At 38.7% G+C, this 14723-nt stretch overlaps 2 protein-coding genes and 2 pseudogenes across 2 annotated transcripts; 2 read left to right on the forward strand and 2 right to left on the reverse strand.

Moving 5' to 3' along the window:
• Positions 1-947: 947 nt before the first annotated feature.
• Positions 948-3437, forward strand: LOC113361124. The gene is made up of 2 exons (XM_026604475.1): positions 948-1622; positions 2482-3437. Exons 1-2 carry the CDS (start codon positions 1575-1577, stop codon positions 2947-2949), a joined length of 516 nt encoding a protein of 171 aa, XP_026460260.1. The 5' UTR covers positions 948-1574; the 3' UTR covers positions 2950-3437.
• Positions 3438-4417: 980 nt separating this feature from the next.
• On the forward strand, positions 4418-10013 carry LOC113355801 (annotated as a pseudogene).
• Positions 10014-10056: 43 nt separating this feature from the next.
• Positions 10057-12079, reverse strand: LOC113355802 (annotated as a pseudogene).
• A 130-nt stretch (positions 12080-12209) lies between these two features.
• Positions 12210-14723, reverse strand: LOC113355803. The gene is made up of 5 exons (XM_026598750.1): positions 14566-14723; positions 13325-13438; positions 12905-12984; positions 12617-12741; positions 12210-12489 (listed from the first exon to the last, which is right to left on the reverse strand). Exons 1-5 carry the CDS (start codon positions 14616-14618, stop codon positions 12418-12420), a joined length of 444 nt encoding a protein of 147 aa, XP_026454535.1. The 5' UTR covers positions 14619-14723; the 3' UTR covers positions 12210-12417.

Raw genomic sequence — 14723 nt, forward strand, 5'->3', positions numbered from 1 at the left:
TAAAAGTTAAGCAATCTTGGTAGTGTTTTTGTGTACTCCGTAGTAACGTACTTTGCTACTCCAACCTTTAATAGTGCGCCACACGTTGATGGAGATAACTTCATTACTGAGCATCCTAAGAAAAAGTGTAGTGTGTATCGTGTCATGTACCTAGATGTACATAACATGATTGGGTGATAGTTTGAGGATAAACCTCTCTTGATTCTCACGAATCAAGCCTTCAGGTTCAATGAAGAACAATTCCTAAAATCGAATATACGATTCAATCAAGCCTAACATCTAAAAATTAATGAAATTGAATCGTATAATCGATTTTAGGCAGGGTTCTTCATTGAACCTGAAGGCTTGATTCGTGAAAATAAAGAGAGGTTTATCCTCAAACTATAACCCCATCTTGTTATGTACATCTAGGTACATGACAATTGGTATCAGATTCACTTTTCTGGGTTAAATCTCTCAATGGTGGAAATCTCTCAATGGTGGAACTTCAACAATCCTTGCAGAGTATACACCACAGTTTGGATATTATTTTTAAGTTCTTCAACATTCCCAACCCTAACCCTACAACACTGCTACTTCAGATTCAACTTTGGATTTATATTCAATTTCTGGATCTAAGATTGAAGACTCTGCTAATTCAATTGGTGATTTCATAGTTTCTCCGTCTGAGGAAATCGAATCCCTTCCTGCTGCTATTAATGACGAAGATGATTCTATCGACTTGGAGTTGATTCCCCAATTTTTCCTTGTTGAAAATGAAGAAGACGATGATTGTCTCGATTTTGAACTGATCATTCCTTCTTTTTTCTTCGATGAAGATGATGATTTACCTGATGAGGTGACTTTTCAAACTACAGAAGGTATGAGTAATGAGGGTAGTCGGGAGAAACTCCAAAGCTTAAAGGAGTTCGTCAGTGGCAACAACAAAATAATTCGTAAGAATCGTTTTGCTCTTCTTTCTGCTTATACTCGATTATTGTTTGATCGTGGAAAATATTTCAACCTCATTAGACGTTTTTCTTACTTAGCTGGAATTTCTGAATTTGATTTTGATACAACTACTTCATGTTCATCCGCTCTATATGTTTGTTCTATTTTGATGGCCAACTACAATGGAAATTATGTTCATGACTTATTTCACAAACCTGGGTACCGGTTCGATTGGTTGTTTGGTGAATAAATTGTGGATATATTAGCTAGATGTGGTGTTACTAATATTGCAGGCCTCTTGTTTGCTAAAATGCCTGAGAATGAAGCTTGGAATTTACAGGGTGTTGGAATTGATTTCCTAATGCATCTCAAAAGGGGTGAAGTATTTGATCGTGGAAAGAATTTCCAGATTATTAAGAGGTTTTTTTATATTGGTGATTTTGATTCTTTTACTGGTATGAACTTACATTCTGAAGAAGTTGAAACACAAGTGATAATTGACTTCCTCAAGTTAAATCAAGCCACATTTGGCAACGAAACTGATTCTAACGGCGATTATTGCTTCAACAAGTTTGAAGAGCTTTGCAACAATTTTGCGTACTTGAGGAAATTTTTCATTCTCTACAGCAAATTACTACGTATGAATGGTTTTTGTCTTTATTTTGATGATACTCGCTCGTTGTTTAATCGAGGTAAGTGTGCAGTCCATTCTTGGATTTCTTCTAGCATGCTAACTTTTCAATTACTTCCTAATAACCTTGGGCATAAATCAAAATTTTGGGTTATACATTTGATGGTTCTTGTGTGTGTTGTTGATCATACCGACATTCTAGATGATAGTAAGTTGTTTGTTAAAAACTCTAAACAAAATGGCACTTGGTTACTCTTGTTGGTTAGAGTAGTGATAACTGAAATGGCATTAGAGATATTGGGTCGAAGGCTTAGGAGTGTAGTGTGGAGTTTGGAAGGGTGGTGAAGCTGATACTCTTTTGCAGCTTCAACATGGTTTGCTTTATGCTATAGGAGTCACATTTGATGGATTTTGGAGGAGAAGAGCAATGAAAGAACATTTTCTATGTTGTTGTTCCTATTCAGTTTTCATTCTCAGCACTAAATATGCACATCCACATCCGTTAAAATACTTTAGTCATTCTTTCTCATAGTTTGCACCTTCTTACTTCTCTTACAAAACTATCTACAAGCTCCGTGGTGTTATTCAACAACAGGTTGCTCGGTATGGGTTGTTTTTATCTTTCTTTTAATTATACTCGTACATTATTTGACCGTGGAAAGGAATTTGAACTTAGTATGTGGACTTCTTGTTCTGTGCATTGGGATTTCAGATTTGGGTTTGTTTTTCTTCGGGTAAATTTAGTGGATAAATACTATAGCGGATTTAGAAGCACGATGAGACCTCATGTGATATTTGTAAGAATACACTTCACACCCAAATTAATTTTGGCAATCTTAATGTGGGAATGAACATGGGTTTTCTTGAGATGGGATTTGGCAGCAGATTGTGATGTTCACCTTGCTTGTGTACTGGTGCAGATTTCTGTGTGGATCCTGGCTGCAGTTTTTGCAAGGCTAAAGGGCACTTGCTCTAAATTTTATGTGACCAGAGAGTGGATGTGTGGAGGGACTAGATATTCTATTGTTGTAGTTTTCCCTGAATATAGTAAAAACATGGCTAATACTGAGGTCCCAAGGATGTTGATGTTGGTAGTCTCCTTGAGGTGCGAAGTTGCAATAAACTATTACTCTCAGCTCGATGGTGTTCCTATGCATATTGCAGGTCAAGACGACAGTTTACATGGGTCTTCTCCAAGAACATTTCTCACTGAAATTTACGCTCCCACTTTTCTCACAACAATCACATGTGTGTTGAGGACCTGTGCTGAAGTTCTTGTGCATCTCATGGACATACTCTCGCATACTTCTGAAGTTCCTTGCAAGGAAGATGACGAATGGCAGAATACTCATGCCATAGCTGGAAACAGACTCATTTTTCCTGCTTAGTCACCCTACAACAACACCAAACTATAGAGGCTGGACAAGGGATTGCAAGACATGGAGTTCAAGTGCTGGAGAGCCTCACATGGGTGATTATGGGAATTCTGGCTACTTATCTTTGCTGCTAGTTGGAGGGAACTACTACTGTTGTGGCTTAACCAATATGTTAGGGAATTTTCAAATCGACGGATAACCACATATCGCATCGAGATGTACCTGCTATGGTTGGAAGATGGTGCCAAACTCGATTCTCATCCTTGAGGACAAGGATGTTTCCAAGGAGTGAGGAATGTCATGTACCTGCTATGGTTGGAAGAGGGTGCCCATATCAATATCCTTGTTGGTGGTTAGTAAATATAATTAGTATTAATAATTAGTTAATTAGTGTTTAATTGAGTTGTAATTAGTGGTTTAGATGAAACTACCTGTTGCCTTTTGGGTCGTTGGATGTAAGGATGGGAAAACCTAGCTTTATAAGCTACTATGAGTCTGTAATGAGAAGACATCTGAAAATTAATAAAATTGAATCGTATATTCGATTTTAGGCAGTGTTCTTCATTGAACCTGAAGGCTTGATTTGTGAGAATCAGGAGAGGTTTATCCTCAAACTATCACTCAATCTTGTTATGTACATCTAGGTTGGAAGAGGGTGCCCATATCAATATCCTTGCTGGTAGTTAGTAAATATAATTAGTATTAATAATTAGTTAATTAGTGTTTAATTGAGTTGTAATTAGTGATTTAGATGAAACTACCTGTTGCCTTTTGGGTCGTTGGATGTAAGGATGGGAAAACCTAGCTTTATAAGCTACTATGAGTCGGTAATGAGAAGACATATGAAAATTAATGAAATTGAATCGTACAGTCGATTTTATGCAGTGTTCTTCATTGAACCTGAAGGCTTGATTCGTGAGAATCAAGAGAGGTTTATCCTCAAACTATCACCCAATCTTATTATGTATATCTAGGTACATGACATATCGTTGTAACATAATAAGTTGCTCTACCTTTAATATTATGATTTTTGGTATTCACAAAAATGATATTTCGTTAGTGTTTCGGTGAGTGCAACTTTGTGCACTCCTTTTATTGTAAAAGTTGGACTTTAGCCCAAAAATTATATTCAAATTTTAACTTCAAGAAGATCTAATACCTGGAAGCTCTGGTGGCCCCTCCCGTATCATCATCCAACCCAACAACTTTCTGTACCCCATTTAAATGGGGCTGTACATTTCCACCTTCTTACTGCAACAAAACACCCTTAAGATGGGAAAGCCGTGTCTCTATGGCTAATCCTTCGGTTAAAAGAGAAAAATGTGGGTCATACGTTAGGGTTTGAGCAGTAATTCAACTCGGTAAAAGCCAAACAGTAAGAAAGATCACAAACTTTATCAAGTAGTAGAATGTACAACGATTTGAGTAAAAACGCGTGATCATCCCGCGTGAACAAACCAGTTATATTGTATTCCCTCATTTAATTCTCACTGAAATCATTCACACTCTCGATTTTCCTCTGCAAAAACCCATTCCTTTATTGATAATCTACTGATTTTTTTAAGTAATCACCAAGAGTTACACTCAATGGCGAATGCAAAAGGTTTTAAGAGTTAGGGTTTTTCTTTATCTATGATGAGTAAGGTTAGTAGGGTTTGTTTTTCTTCTTCTTTCTATGAGTCTTCATTGGGTGTTATAAACTTCTATTGATTTTAACAATTTAGGTTGAATTTTTATTGTTAGTTTTGGGTGAAATTGTGTCAGACGCTAAAAAGTGATGATTTTGTTATAGGGTTCCATGAATTTTGGTCGGTGATTCTTTGAAATTTGATTCAGGGATTATGTCAGGTTACTGAGAAATTATGCTAAAGTTTGTTCCTTTTGTTGTTGTTGGATTGAAATGTATGAAAGAATTGTATTTTTTAAATTAGTTGGTTTTCAACCATTTGGAAATTTTGTTGTTGAATGTGGGTGGTGATGGGTTATGATTTTGTAATTTAATATGAATGATTATGCAGTTTTTATGCTTTATAACGTCTGATTTTCATTGCTTTGTTGCGAAATGGCAATGCTTTCTGGTAATTTAGTAATACGTGATATGATCCTAACACTGAACATGCTTTCATTTAGCTACAGCCTAAGGTACTGTGAATGGGATTTGAAACTAGATATGGGTCAGCGAAATCGACATATGGTTTAGGGAATCAGCATGTTTAGATTGAAGCATCCGATCCTGGTCTCTCGGTTGCATTTTGTGGTTGCGATGTAGTGTGTTCTCTTAGATTTGATGCTTATAAGGAAATGCCGATGAGGTCTTCTCTTCTCCATTGTGTTTTTGTTGTTTCTTGTAGTTGAATACTATGCCTATGTTGCAACATTTTATTTTTGTGTTGGATTTACTTTAATTTGCTCTAGTTCGATAATGATCATCTTTTAGTGTTACTGTTCCATGACACCTAAAAGCTTTGTTCTTCTTTCTGGTGTATTTTTTATGCGTTTTTTTCTTCTTCTTTTTTGTATGTATCTTGAGAATTCTTCTAATCAAGGTTCTTGTTTCATAACAGCACTGAATCGTTATCTGTTAACAAAGGACTACTTTATTATTTCGAGGCGCAAGAGTTTGAATTGAGAAAATAGTTGCAAGAAATATGGGATCGCTTGGATTTGAAAGGGATAAGAAAGACCTGATTATCACTCAGGTAAGCCTTGGCGGTTTTGACCAGGATGTTACAGCTAAAGAGCTTGCGAAGTTTATAGAAAAGGAAATTGGAATAACTTGGAGGTGTAGATTGAAGAAATCATGGACACCGCCAGAGTCATTACTGAACTTCGATATCACCAACACCAGGGATCTCAAGTTAAATGATGACTTTGAGAAGGTGGAACCCCATGCATTTGTGCATCTCCTGATTCTGCAACCAGCATCTTTGATAGAGCTGGGAGAAATCAGCTTGAGTTAAATGGGAAAATACTGATGGTGAATCTGGGACCTGAGAGTTCGTCTCTCATGAATACCAGGCGGATGGAGATAGATCCTTTTACATTCCGTGGAGTTGGTGTCGAGATTGGTACTCGAGTTAGTCGAGATGAGTTCTTAATTGGTTGGAAGGGCCCCCCTAAAGGTGCTGATTTTTTTATCGATCCATTTGATGGCTCTTGCAAAATCAATTTTACCAAGGAGACTGCTTTCTCATTTAAAGGCACATCTCTGCATGCCGTACTAAAATGTGATTTCAAGACAGAGTTTTTCGTGAGAGATATAAATGAGGTAAGGAGTTATATGGACCAGTTGTCATGGGTAATGGAGTTGCAGCTTGTATCATCTCCATTGCTCTACTATCGAACTGCTGATGATGACATCCATGCCACCGTTCCATTCGATTTGTTGGATGATGAGGACCCCTGGATCAGGACCACTGATTTTACATCTGCTAAGGTGATTGGTAGGTGCAATTCTTATAGGATCTTTGTGCCACCTCGCCAGGGTAAAAAGTTGAAAGAAGCCATAGAATATCTTAAGAAATGGAGAATAATTCCGTATGATTGCCCTGCGCCCAAGTATCGTGAAGAACCTGATTTTGGGAGTCCTATGCCAGATCCTTTCTTCTGCTTTCATTTCAAGGAAAAGATAAGCTTTGAGTTACTGTTCTTGGTGAATGCAGCAATTCACAAGGGTATTTTCAGTCATTTCCAGCCACGAGAGGGAGGTGAACGTTGCAGCACTTAGGTACATCTATTCTGGTAAGACACCGGTATTTGATCCTGCAGAGAGACTACGAACAGTCCAAATCCGGCTTCTGAAGAACCCTAAAATGATAAAGAGCTTTAAGGGTCTTGGTGATAGTGCTGAAGTGAGGAGATTGATATTACTCCAACAAAAGCGTACTGTCTTCCTCCAGAGGTGGAGCTTTCCAATAGGATTCTCAGAAAATATAGAGAATTTGCAGACAGGTTCTTAAGAGTTACGTTCATGGATGAAGGTTCACAGCAGCTCAATTCCAATGTTCTCACATATTATGTCGCTCCTATTGTGAGGGATATGACGAAGAATTCCTTTCCCCAGAAAACGTTGGTGTTTAACAGGGTGAAGACCATTTTAAAAGATGGGTTTTACTTATGTGGCCGAAAGTATTCTTTCCTCGCCTTCTCATCTAATCAATTAAGAGACCGTTCTGCCTGTTTTTTTGCTGAAGGTGCGAATATCAAAGTAAGTGACATTAAGAGCTGGATGGGGAAGTTCACAGATAAAAATGTGGCGAAGTGTACAGCTCGTATGGGGATGTGCTTCTCATCGACTTTCGCGACGGTTGAGGTTCCGTTTGAGCAGGTAAATGGAAATCTTCCAGATATTGAGAGAAATGGGTATGTTTTCTCGGATGGGATTGGCAAGATAACTCCTGATCTCGCGAAGGAAGTTGCAGATAAATTGCAGTTGACCTCCAACCCACCTTGTGCCTATCAAATTAGGTTTGCTGGATGCAAAGGGGTTGTTGCTTGTTGGCCGGAAAAAACTGACGAATTTCGCCTCTCTATTAGACCAAGTATGATCAAATTTCAATCTAAGCACACAGTCCTCGAAATTGTGTCATGGACCAGGTTTCAACCAGGGTTTCTTAACCGACAGATAATTATCCTCCTTTCAGCCTTGGGTGTTCCGGATAGTGTTTTCTCGCTAATGCAAGCGACCATGGTTCACAAACGATGTCATATACTTGAGAACACTGATATTGCCTTTGATGTTCTTACATCGTCCTGTGCCGAGCAAGGAAATACTGCAGCAATGATGTTAGGTGCTGGTTTTAAGCCTCAAACGGAGCCTCATTTGAGAGGGATGCTCACTGCGATAAGAGCCGGCCAGTTTAGGGATCTATTGGAAAAAACTAGGATATTTGTTCCTCAAGGAAGGTGGTTAATGGGGTGCTTTGATGAGTTAGGAGTCCTTGAGCAGGGCCGGTGCTTCATCCAGTCGTCAATACCTTCACTGGAAAATTGTTTGTCAGATCAAGGTCCTGGGTTTTTTGGCACCAAGATGGGTCTGCAAGTAATCAAAGGCACAGTGGTAGTAGCTAAGAATCCTTGCCTTCATCCAGGGGACGTTAGAATTCTAGAAGCTGTTGATAACCCAGGCTTGCACCATCTTGTTGATTGTCTGGTTTTCCCTCAGAAGGGTGATAGGCCACATGCAAATGAGGCATCAGGAAGTGACCTGGATGGTGATCTTTATTTTGTGACTTGGGATGACAATCTTATACCTCCAAGCAAGAGGAGCTGGATACCGATGGATTATTCCCCTGGTGAAACCCAAAAACTGCAGCGTGCTATCAATCAGTCGGTAACCATCTGATCTTCTTTAACTATATGTCCTTAGATAACATTCAATCCTATTTTAGCATTCACAGTATATTAGTATAGATCTTTTCACTGATAATAGTTGTTGAACTTCACTGTTTCCGATTAACCTTTTTCTTTTTCGTTACTCTGCAATCAACGTTTATTCACAATTGATCCCAACTGTCAGACATCTCGTAGTCGTAGGAGCACTTATCTGATTACATAGCAGATAGGTAGAAGCGTTTAGCATTATTATGTCCGATCTCTTTAACTAACGTTAAGGGAACTGAACTTATTTGTTGTTAGTTTGCACATTATTCAGAGATTCCCATTTCCATGACCTTTTGTTCCAGACAAGTATTCTGGTTAAGATGAACACATTTTTGTCTATGTTTATTGATCAATAACACGGACATATTTACTCAAGAAGTATTATTGATCAATCGTATTCAATTGCCTATGGAAAGCTAAGAGTTGAGATGATTCAGTTCCACAAAACAGCTTTGCATGGATCTCCGTTATTTTTGTATTACTTTTATAAATGTGTTAGATATTGAAGATTTGAACTCCTGATCTTTTTGGTCCCATATTCGCTTAACATCTCCCACAGTTGTGACCTTTGCGGCAGGAATCCTAATTGTCTGATTTGTTTGCTGTAATAGGATATTGTGGACTTCTTCGTTAAAAACATGGTGAATGAAAAGCTTGGAACCATTTGCAATTCTCATGTTGTACATGCTGATCTGAGCGATTATGGAGCCATGGATGAGAAGTGCATTAAATTGGCCGAACTTGCAGCCACAGCTGTTGACTTTCCAAAAACTGGGGAAGTCGTGGCCATGCCCCAAGAGCTTAAACCAAAGATGTATCCAGATTTCATGGGGAAGGAAGATTTCATCTCATACAAGTCTAAGAAGGTTTTGGGCGAACTTTACCGCAAGATTAAAGATTCACCTGACTTGATTGTAGGTGATTCTGACAAGGAAACATTGGCAGTGTTTCAAGTGGACGACATACCCTACGATACGGATCTTGAGATTCCGGGTTCTGCAGATTTCATCAGGGAAGCATGGGACCTCAAGTGTATGTATGATGGCCAGATGAATGCTCTCTTGGAGCAATTTAATGTGAAGTCTGAGGAAGAGGTGGTTACTGGGCATGTTTGGTCAATGCCAAAATACAACAACAGGAAGCTAAGTGAGCTCAAGGAAAAGTTAAAGCTTGCATACAATTCCGTAAGGAGGGAATTTAAACGTGTTTTCGATAACTTGGGGGAGGATTCTCAGAATCTCACAGAAGCTGAGAAGAACACTATTTATGAACAGAAGGCTTCTGCTTGGTACCAGGTTACCTATCATCCTCGATGGGTGAAGAAATCGGTCGAACTGAGAAACTCAGATGATAAAGTGGCAACTCCTATGCTCAGTTTTGCCTGGGTTCCTGCAGAATATTTGGTCAGAATCAAGATTAGGCGCAGGGATGTAAGACATCTTGATATGGAGAAGCCGATTAATTCTCTTGCAGGTTACTTGGTTGGTAAGATATGAGTTGAACCAGACAGCAAGACCCCTCTGCCATTTGCTCTTCTAAATGAAGCTAGATATATTAGTATTTCAAACTTTGAAGCACATGAACAAAAAATAGAAGTTGTTCTTTAATGCGTTATTTAAATGTAGCTAGCTAAAACTTTGATTAATAAGAGTAAATAAAAAGAACTTATGAATCATAATTACGAAACTTAAAAATTGGTTTGAAGAAATAACATTTAAATTAAGAAGTTATCTGGAGCTTCTGATCTAAATTGATGATCATTATGGTAAATCATTCATCTTCTTGAATGGGACGCATGGGTATTCCGATTGAATATTTGCCCAAGTTCTTACTCCATTAGTAAGATCCTGCACCAGTCTCACCACCTTATTGATTTCCACGCGGATCTGATCCCTGCTGTCTCTTTCTCTGATAGTCACTGTTGTCGTATCATCATCGACAGTAATTGCAAATGGTACACCAAGTTCATCTGTTCTTGCATATCGTTTCCCTATTGTTGTGCCTGTTGTGTCAAGTTTGTTAGAGACTCCAGCAGCAGTTAGTGATTTTGAGATTTCTTTCGCGACCGCATCGTACTTATTATCTTTTTTATCCTGAACAAGTGGAAAGACAGTGCACTTGATGGGAGCTACAACAGGGGGGAAACGGAACACATTCAACTTTTCATCCTCTGGTCTGGTATAGAATGAATGCTCAAAGAGGCAGTAAATTATTCGCCCAATACCGAACGATGGCTCGATCACGGATGGCGTGAAGACTCTCTGATATTCTTTCTTTATCTCCTTGGAGATTGAAACCATGCTTGGTTTTATAGTGACAGCCTTCCCTAAAGTGCAGACTTGGAACTCCACCTCCCCATGTAATTCCAAAGCTGCTTTCACTTCCATAGCCTCTTTTTCATCCATGGCCTCTAATGCTTCAACTATCTTCTTTTGGTTACCCTTGAATGCAAGACCCAGCTCCTCCTTCACTGGAATAATGACCAGTTTCTCCACTTCTCTTGGTGCTGAAAACTTTTCATGAGCAACAAGGGGAATGCCACTTTTCTCCGAGTGGGCACGTAGATCATACGCAGACCTGTCTGCAATACCAACACACTCTGTCCAGCCATAGGAGCACTGAATCTCAGCATGCTGCATAATGTGCCATCTCATTTCCAAGATGCTGACGGAACCGCAGACGTTCTTTACTGATGCCAAGGCGTGTAAGGAATAGATATACCCTCCCAATGAAGTAAGCAAGTGTTTGGTTGTTCACCGTGCCGTTTGTTACTGCATCACCAAGGCGAAGTTTAACAGCATCCTTCCCTGGCCCTTGTTCTTCCCTTGGAAACATCAAGAATTCCAAATCTTCAACTTCGCTTAACCTGGGATGATATTTGTCTTCTGGATCGACGAAATGCTCAATCTCAGCTAGAGTGAATTCACGGACTCGGAAAAGACCTTGGCGAGGAGATATCTCGTTTCTGAAAGCTTGGCCAATCTGAGCTGCAGCAAAAGGCAGCTTGCTCCCATTGTAGTAATACGAATCCTTGAAGTTGACAAATATGCCTTGCGCAGTCTCAGGTCGCATATAACCAAGGACTGCACCAGATGGACCAATTGACGTCTGAAACATCAGGTTGAACGGGTAAGGATCAGAAACAGGGTTCTTTGTAACAGGAGCAACAACCCCATACTCTTTAATCTTTGAACCCAACTGTTCAGGAGAGAAATCAGCCACCATTGCAAGAACATGTTTAAGCTCTTGAACCTTCTCTGCAGACAAAGCAGTCAGCTCCTTCTGAAGCTTCTCAGTGCAAAAATCCTTCAACAAATGGTCTGCACGGTGAAACGTTCCTGCTTTCTCATCTTTAACCATAAGATCAGTAAATTTGTCAACATGCCCTGATGCCTGAAGGACAACTTCAGGTGTGATGCAAGGGCAATCAACTTCCAACATGTTCTCTTCCAGTACAAAGTGCTGACGCCATAATGCGAGGACATTAGATTTAAGAGCACAACCAGGAGGAGCATAATCATACAAACCAGAAACACCACTATTGTAGATTTTAAAACTAGGCACATAAAACATATTCTTCGCTGACGTTAACATATTCACTAAGTTCTTCCTAAACACCTCTTCATCTAAACTTGATTTATCAGTAACTGATGATGATGATGATGATTTCAAATCACTAACTTGAGATTCCATAGTTAATTTTTCGGCAAGGGTTTTACCGAGTAGTTTTTCTGTGGAATCCATCAAAACTCCTTGGTGTTGTCTGAAGTTGACAGAAGCGTGATAAATAGAGGAATCGATTAAATATCCCTGATAACTTGGAGTTCAAGTAATTTTGTGTTTCCTAAAGTACCGAATAATGAAAAAAAAAAAAAATACAGTGAGAGGTTACTCCTAAAACTTTAGCAACTTGGTCTAAAAGAGGATACCTTGATATTCTGGTTTTAGTTTACAATGAGTGCACGGCATAAAACAAAAGTGTGATTTACAAATTTCGGCAATGATAGTAAAAGAAAACATATTAGGAAGAATAGAAACAGACTTCTTCAGCTTTCAGTAAAGTTTTTCCTGAGATTAGTAGAGATGCAAGCTTCTTATTCAGAACTCAGTAGGAGGTTTCAACCTTATCATCCTTTTGATCCGATCTTTGTCTGTATTCTCCAGCATTCCCTACGTAAGTGAGAAATGAAAAAGATGATTGCGATAAGTGCAGTTGACTCACAAAAGGAAAACAAAAAAAATAATAATTCTGATTGAATTGGATCCTAGGCCCTTGTCTAAGCAGAATTTGGTTTACCTTCCATACAATCTCATCCAGGCACAAGCATATCTTCCCGTACTTATCAAGAAACAGGCGCTCGGTCGGAATTTTTCCACATGCATCTTTCACAGCCGAGGATATCACATAGATCACTTCTGACACTTCGAGACGGCCAAAACAAAAATCAGATAAATAAATGAAAGGAGTATATTAACTAAAGTTGAACCATGTCTCCCACAAGGGAAATTACAGTTCGAAACCTAATCGAGGCAGGTAGTTTTGGGCGGTGATATTGTACAGATGACATAAGCAAGAATAACTTACAAGCAAGTTCGTCGTATTCGTCCTTGCCAACAATGTAGATACATACATCTCCAAGCACGGTGTAAACAATGTAAACTGACCTAAAAAAGACGTTTAACAAACTGATGTAAGAGTGTGGGAATGATACACTCTGTAGTAACAAACACATTCAGGAATATATTAAACTTAGCTCCAGGAGGATAAAGCAAAAAACAGTGCCACAGTGGATTTTGCCTAGGTCTCTTAGGGGTGGTGGTTATATGCAAGGGTCTAGTCTGGTGGTCTTATTAGGAACCACCTCATATTCCACAAAGAGGTCCAAGTGAGACAATGTAGAAAATATGGAAAAGATCTATACATGACAGTTCAGTTTACTTCAAACCTAGTGTCTCATTTAACTATCAAAATTTCAATTGAAAAGAAGTACATCCATATACATACTTGTGAGAAGCGACAAATAGCTCTTCATTTTTGGCACCTTTGAGATTATCTGCTCCTAACTTAACTAAGAATGACCTCCAATGTAATCGCTCTTCAGCTGGAACCCCATGAAAACTGTGCAAATAACAGTATAATTGAATACTTAGTAGAAAAAGAGGTTTCAATCTAATATCTGCACTGCATTGACGGGTTAAAGGAGTAACAAACATCAAGATACGACCACAGTTTTTCAACATACGTTAATACAACTAGAACACTGAGTGCCCAAACAAAGAACCTACAAATGCATTGCATCCCCAACCGTAGCCGAAGCCTCAAATAGAGTGCAAGATATATAACTTAGACTACACATAATACTTCGAAACTAAAAAATTGGTTCAAAGAAACAATGCAAGAGTAGTGTTGTTCAATAGACCAACTATATGGTACCTCCACACCAAGAACTTAAAAATCTGCAATCAAATACCAAACTGTTGATCTATACTGAGTTTCCATATTCCCTACTTCTCCACCTAGAAGCACCTTCCTTACACTTAATTCAGCTGCATAATCCGCATATGAACTAGATTACTGCATATTTCAATTCCACTGCACAAGTATTTCTTACTGCATTGTATCCACAACGGCAGCCGAAGGCTCAAATAAAGTGCAGTATATAACTAAGTCTACACATATTATTCCGAAACTTAAAAATTAGTTCAACGAAGTAACAGTTTCAATTAAGAAGTTATCTCGAGCTTCCGGCTCAGTACAGAAAAATACTTTGGACTTTTTGTTAGTTCATTCTACTCATATTTCTTTCTTCCATTCCTCCAATTTAGCTTACCTATAATGTAAATTGTCACCTTCTTAATTCCTAGAAACAAAACCCTATTGCACATGCTATATTCATTCTCTACTTCTCCGTAACACACTTAATGGTTTCAACCAATTAAAGGGTAGTGGTGTTTAACAGACCAATTATATGATCCCTCACAAACTCCATTTGTTCATCAATTTCCATAGCCAGGGTTGATCTATACTGATCAGAGTTTCCATACTCCCCAATTTTCGACCTAAAAGAACCTTACATTGTGGTGTCCAAATTAACCAAACAAATATATTTCTTAATGAATAATTTACACAAACTTATATCGAGATCACAGATTTTTTTTACCAAATCCGAACAACAGCAGATCAATTGAATTAAAGAAGACAAAAAAGGAATTAGCGGAGGAGGAGAAGGGATTATTCAGGTATACCGTTCAACTAGTATATTTCCTTCAGAGTTGGAGAAGAGAACTGCCAGCAACATTTTCTCCTTCTTCTTCTATATTTCCGTCGTCGGTTTTAGGAAGAAAGAGGATGGTTTTGCTCATCATCCCTGGATCGATCTCCTTTGTGGGCGTCAGAAGTTGTC

This window comes from Papaver somniferum, chromosome 3 (assembly GCF_003573695.1).
Source record: "Papaver somniferum cultivar HN1 chromosome 3, ASM357369v1, whole genome shotgun sequence".
Classification (NCBI taxonomy): Eukaryota; Viridiplantae; Streptophyta; class Magnoliopsida; order Ranunculales; family Papaveraceae; genus Papaver; species Papaver somniferum.

Coding starts and splice junctions, on each gene's coding strand:
- LOC113361124 (XM_026604475.1), top strand. CDS start 1,575: ATGGTTTTTGTCTTTATTTTGATGATACTCGCTCGTTGTTTAATCGAG. Junction 1,623..2,481: donor TCGCTCGTTGTTTAATCGAG/GTAAGTGTGCAG, acceptor GTACTGGTGCAG/ATTTCTGTGTGGATCCTGGC.
- LOC113355803 (XM_026598750.1), bottom strand. CDS start 14,618: ATGTTGCTGGCAGTTCTCTTCTCCAACTCTGAAGGAAATATACTAGTT. Junction 13,439..14,565: donor GGAAATATACTAGTTGAACG/GTATACCTGAAT, acceptor TTATTTGCACAG/TTTTCATGGGGTTCCAGCTG. Junction 12,490..12,616: donor TGGATGAGATTGTATGGAAG/GTAAACCAAATT, acceptor TCACTTACGTAG/GGAATGCTGGAGAATACAGA.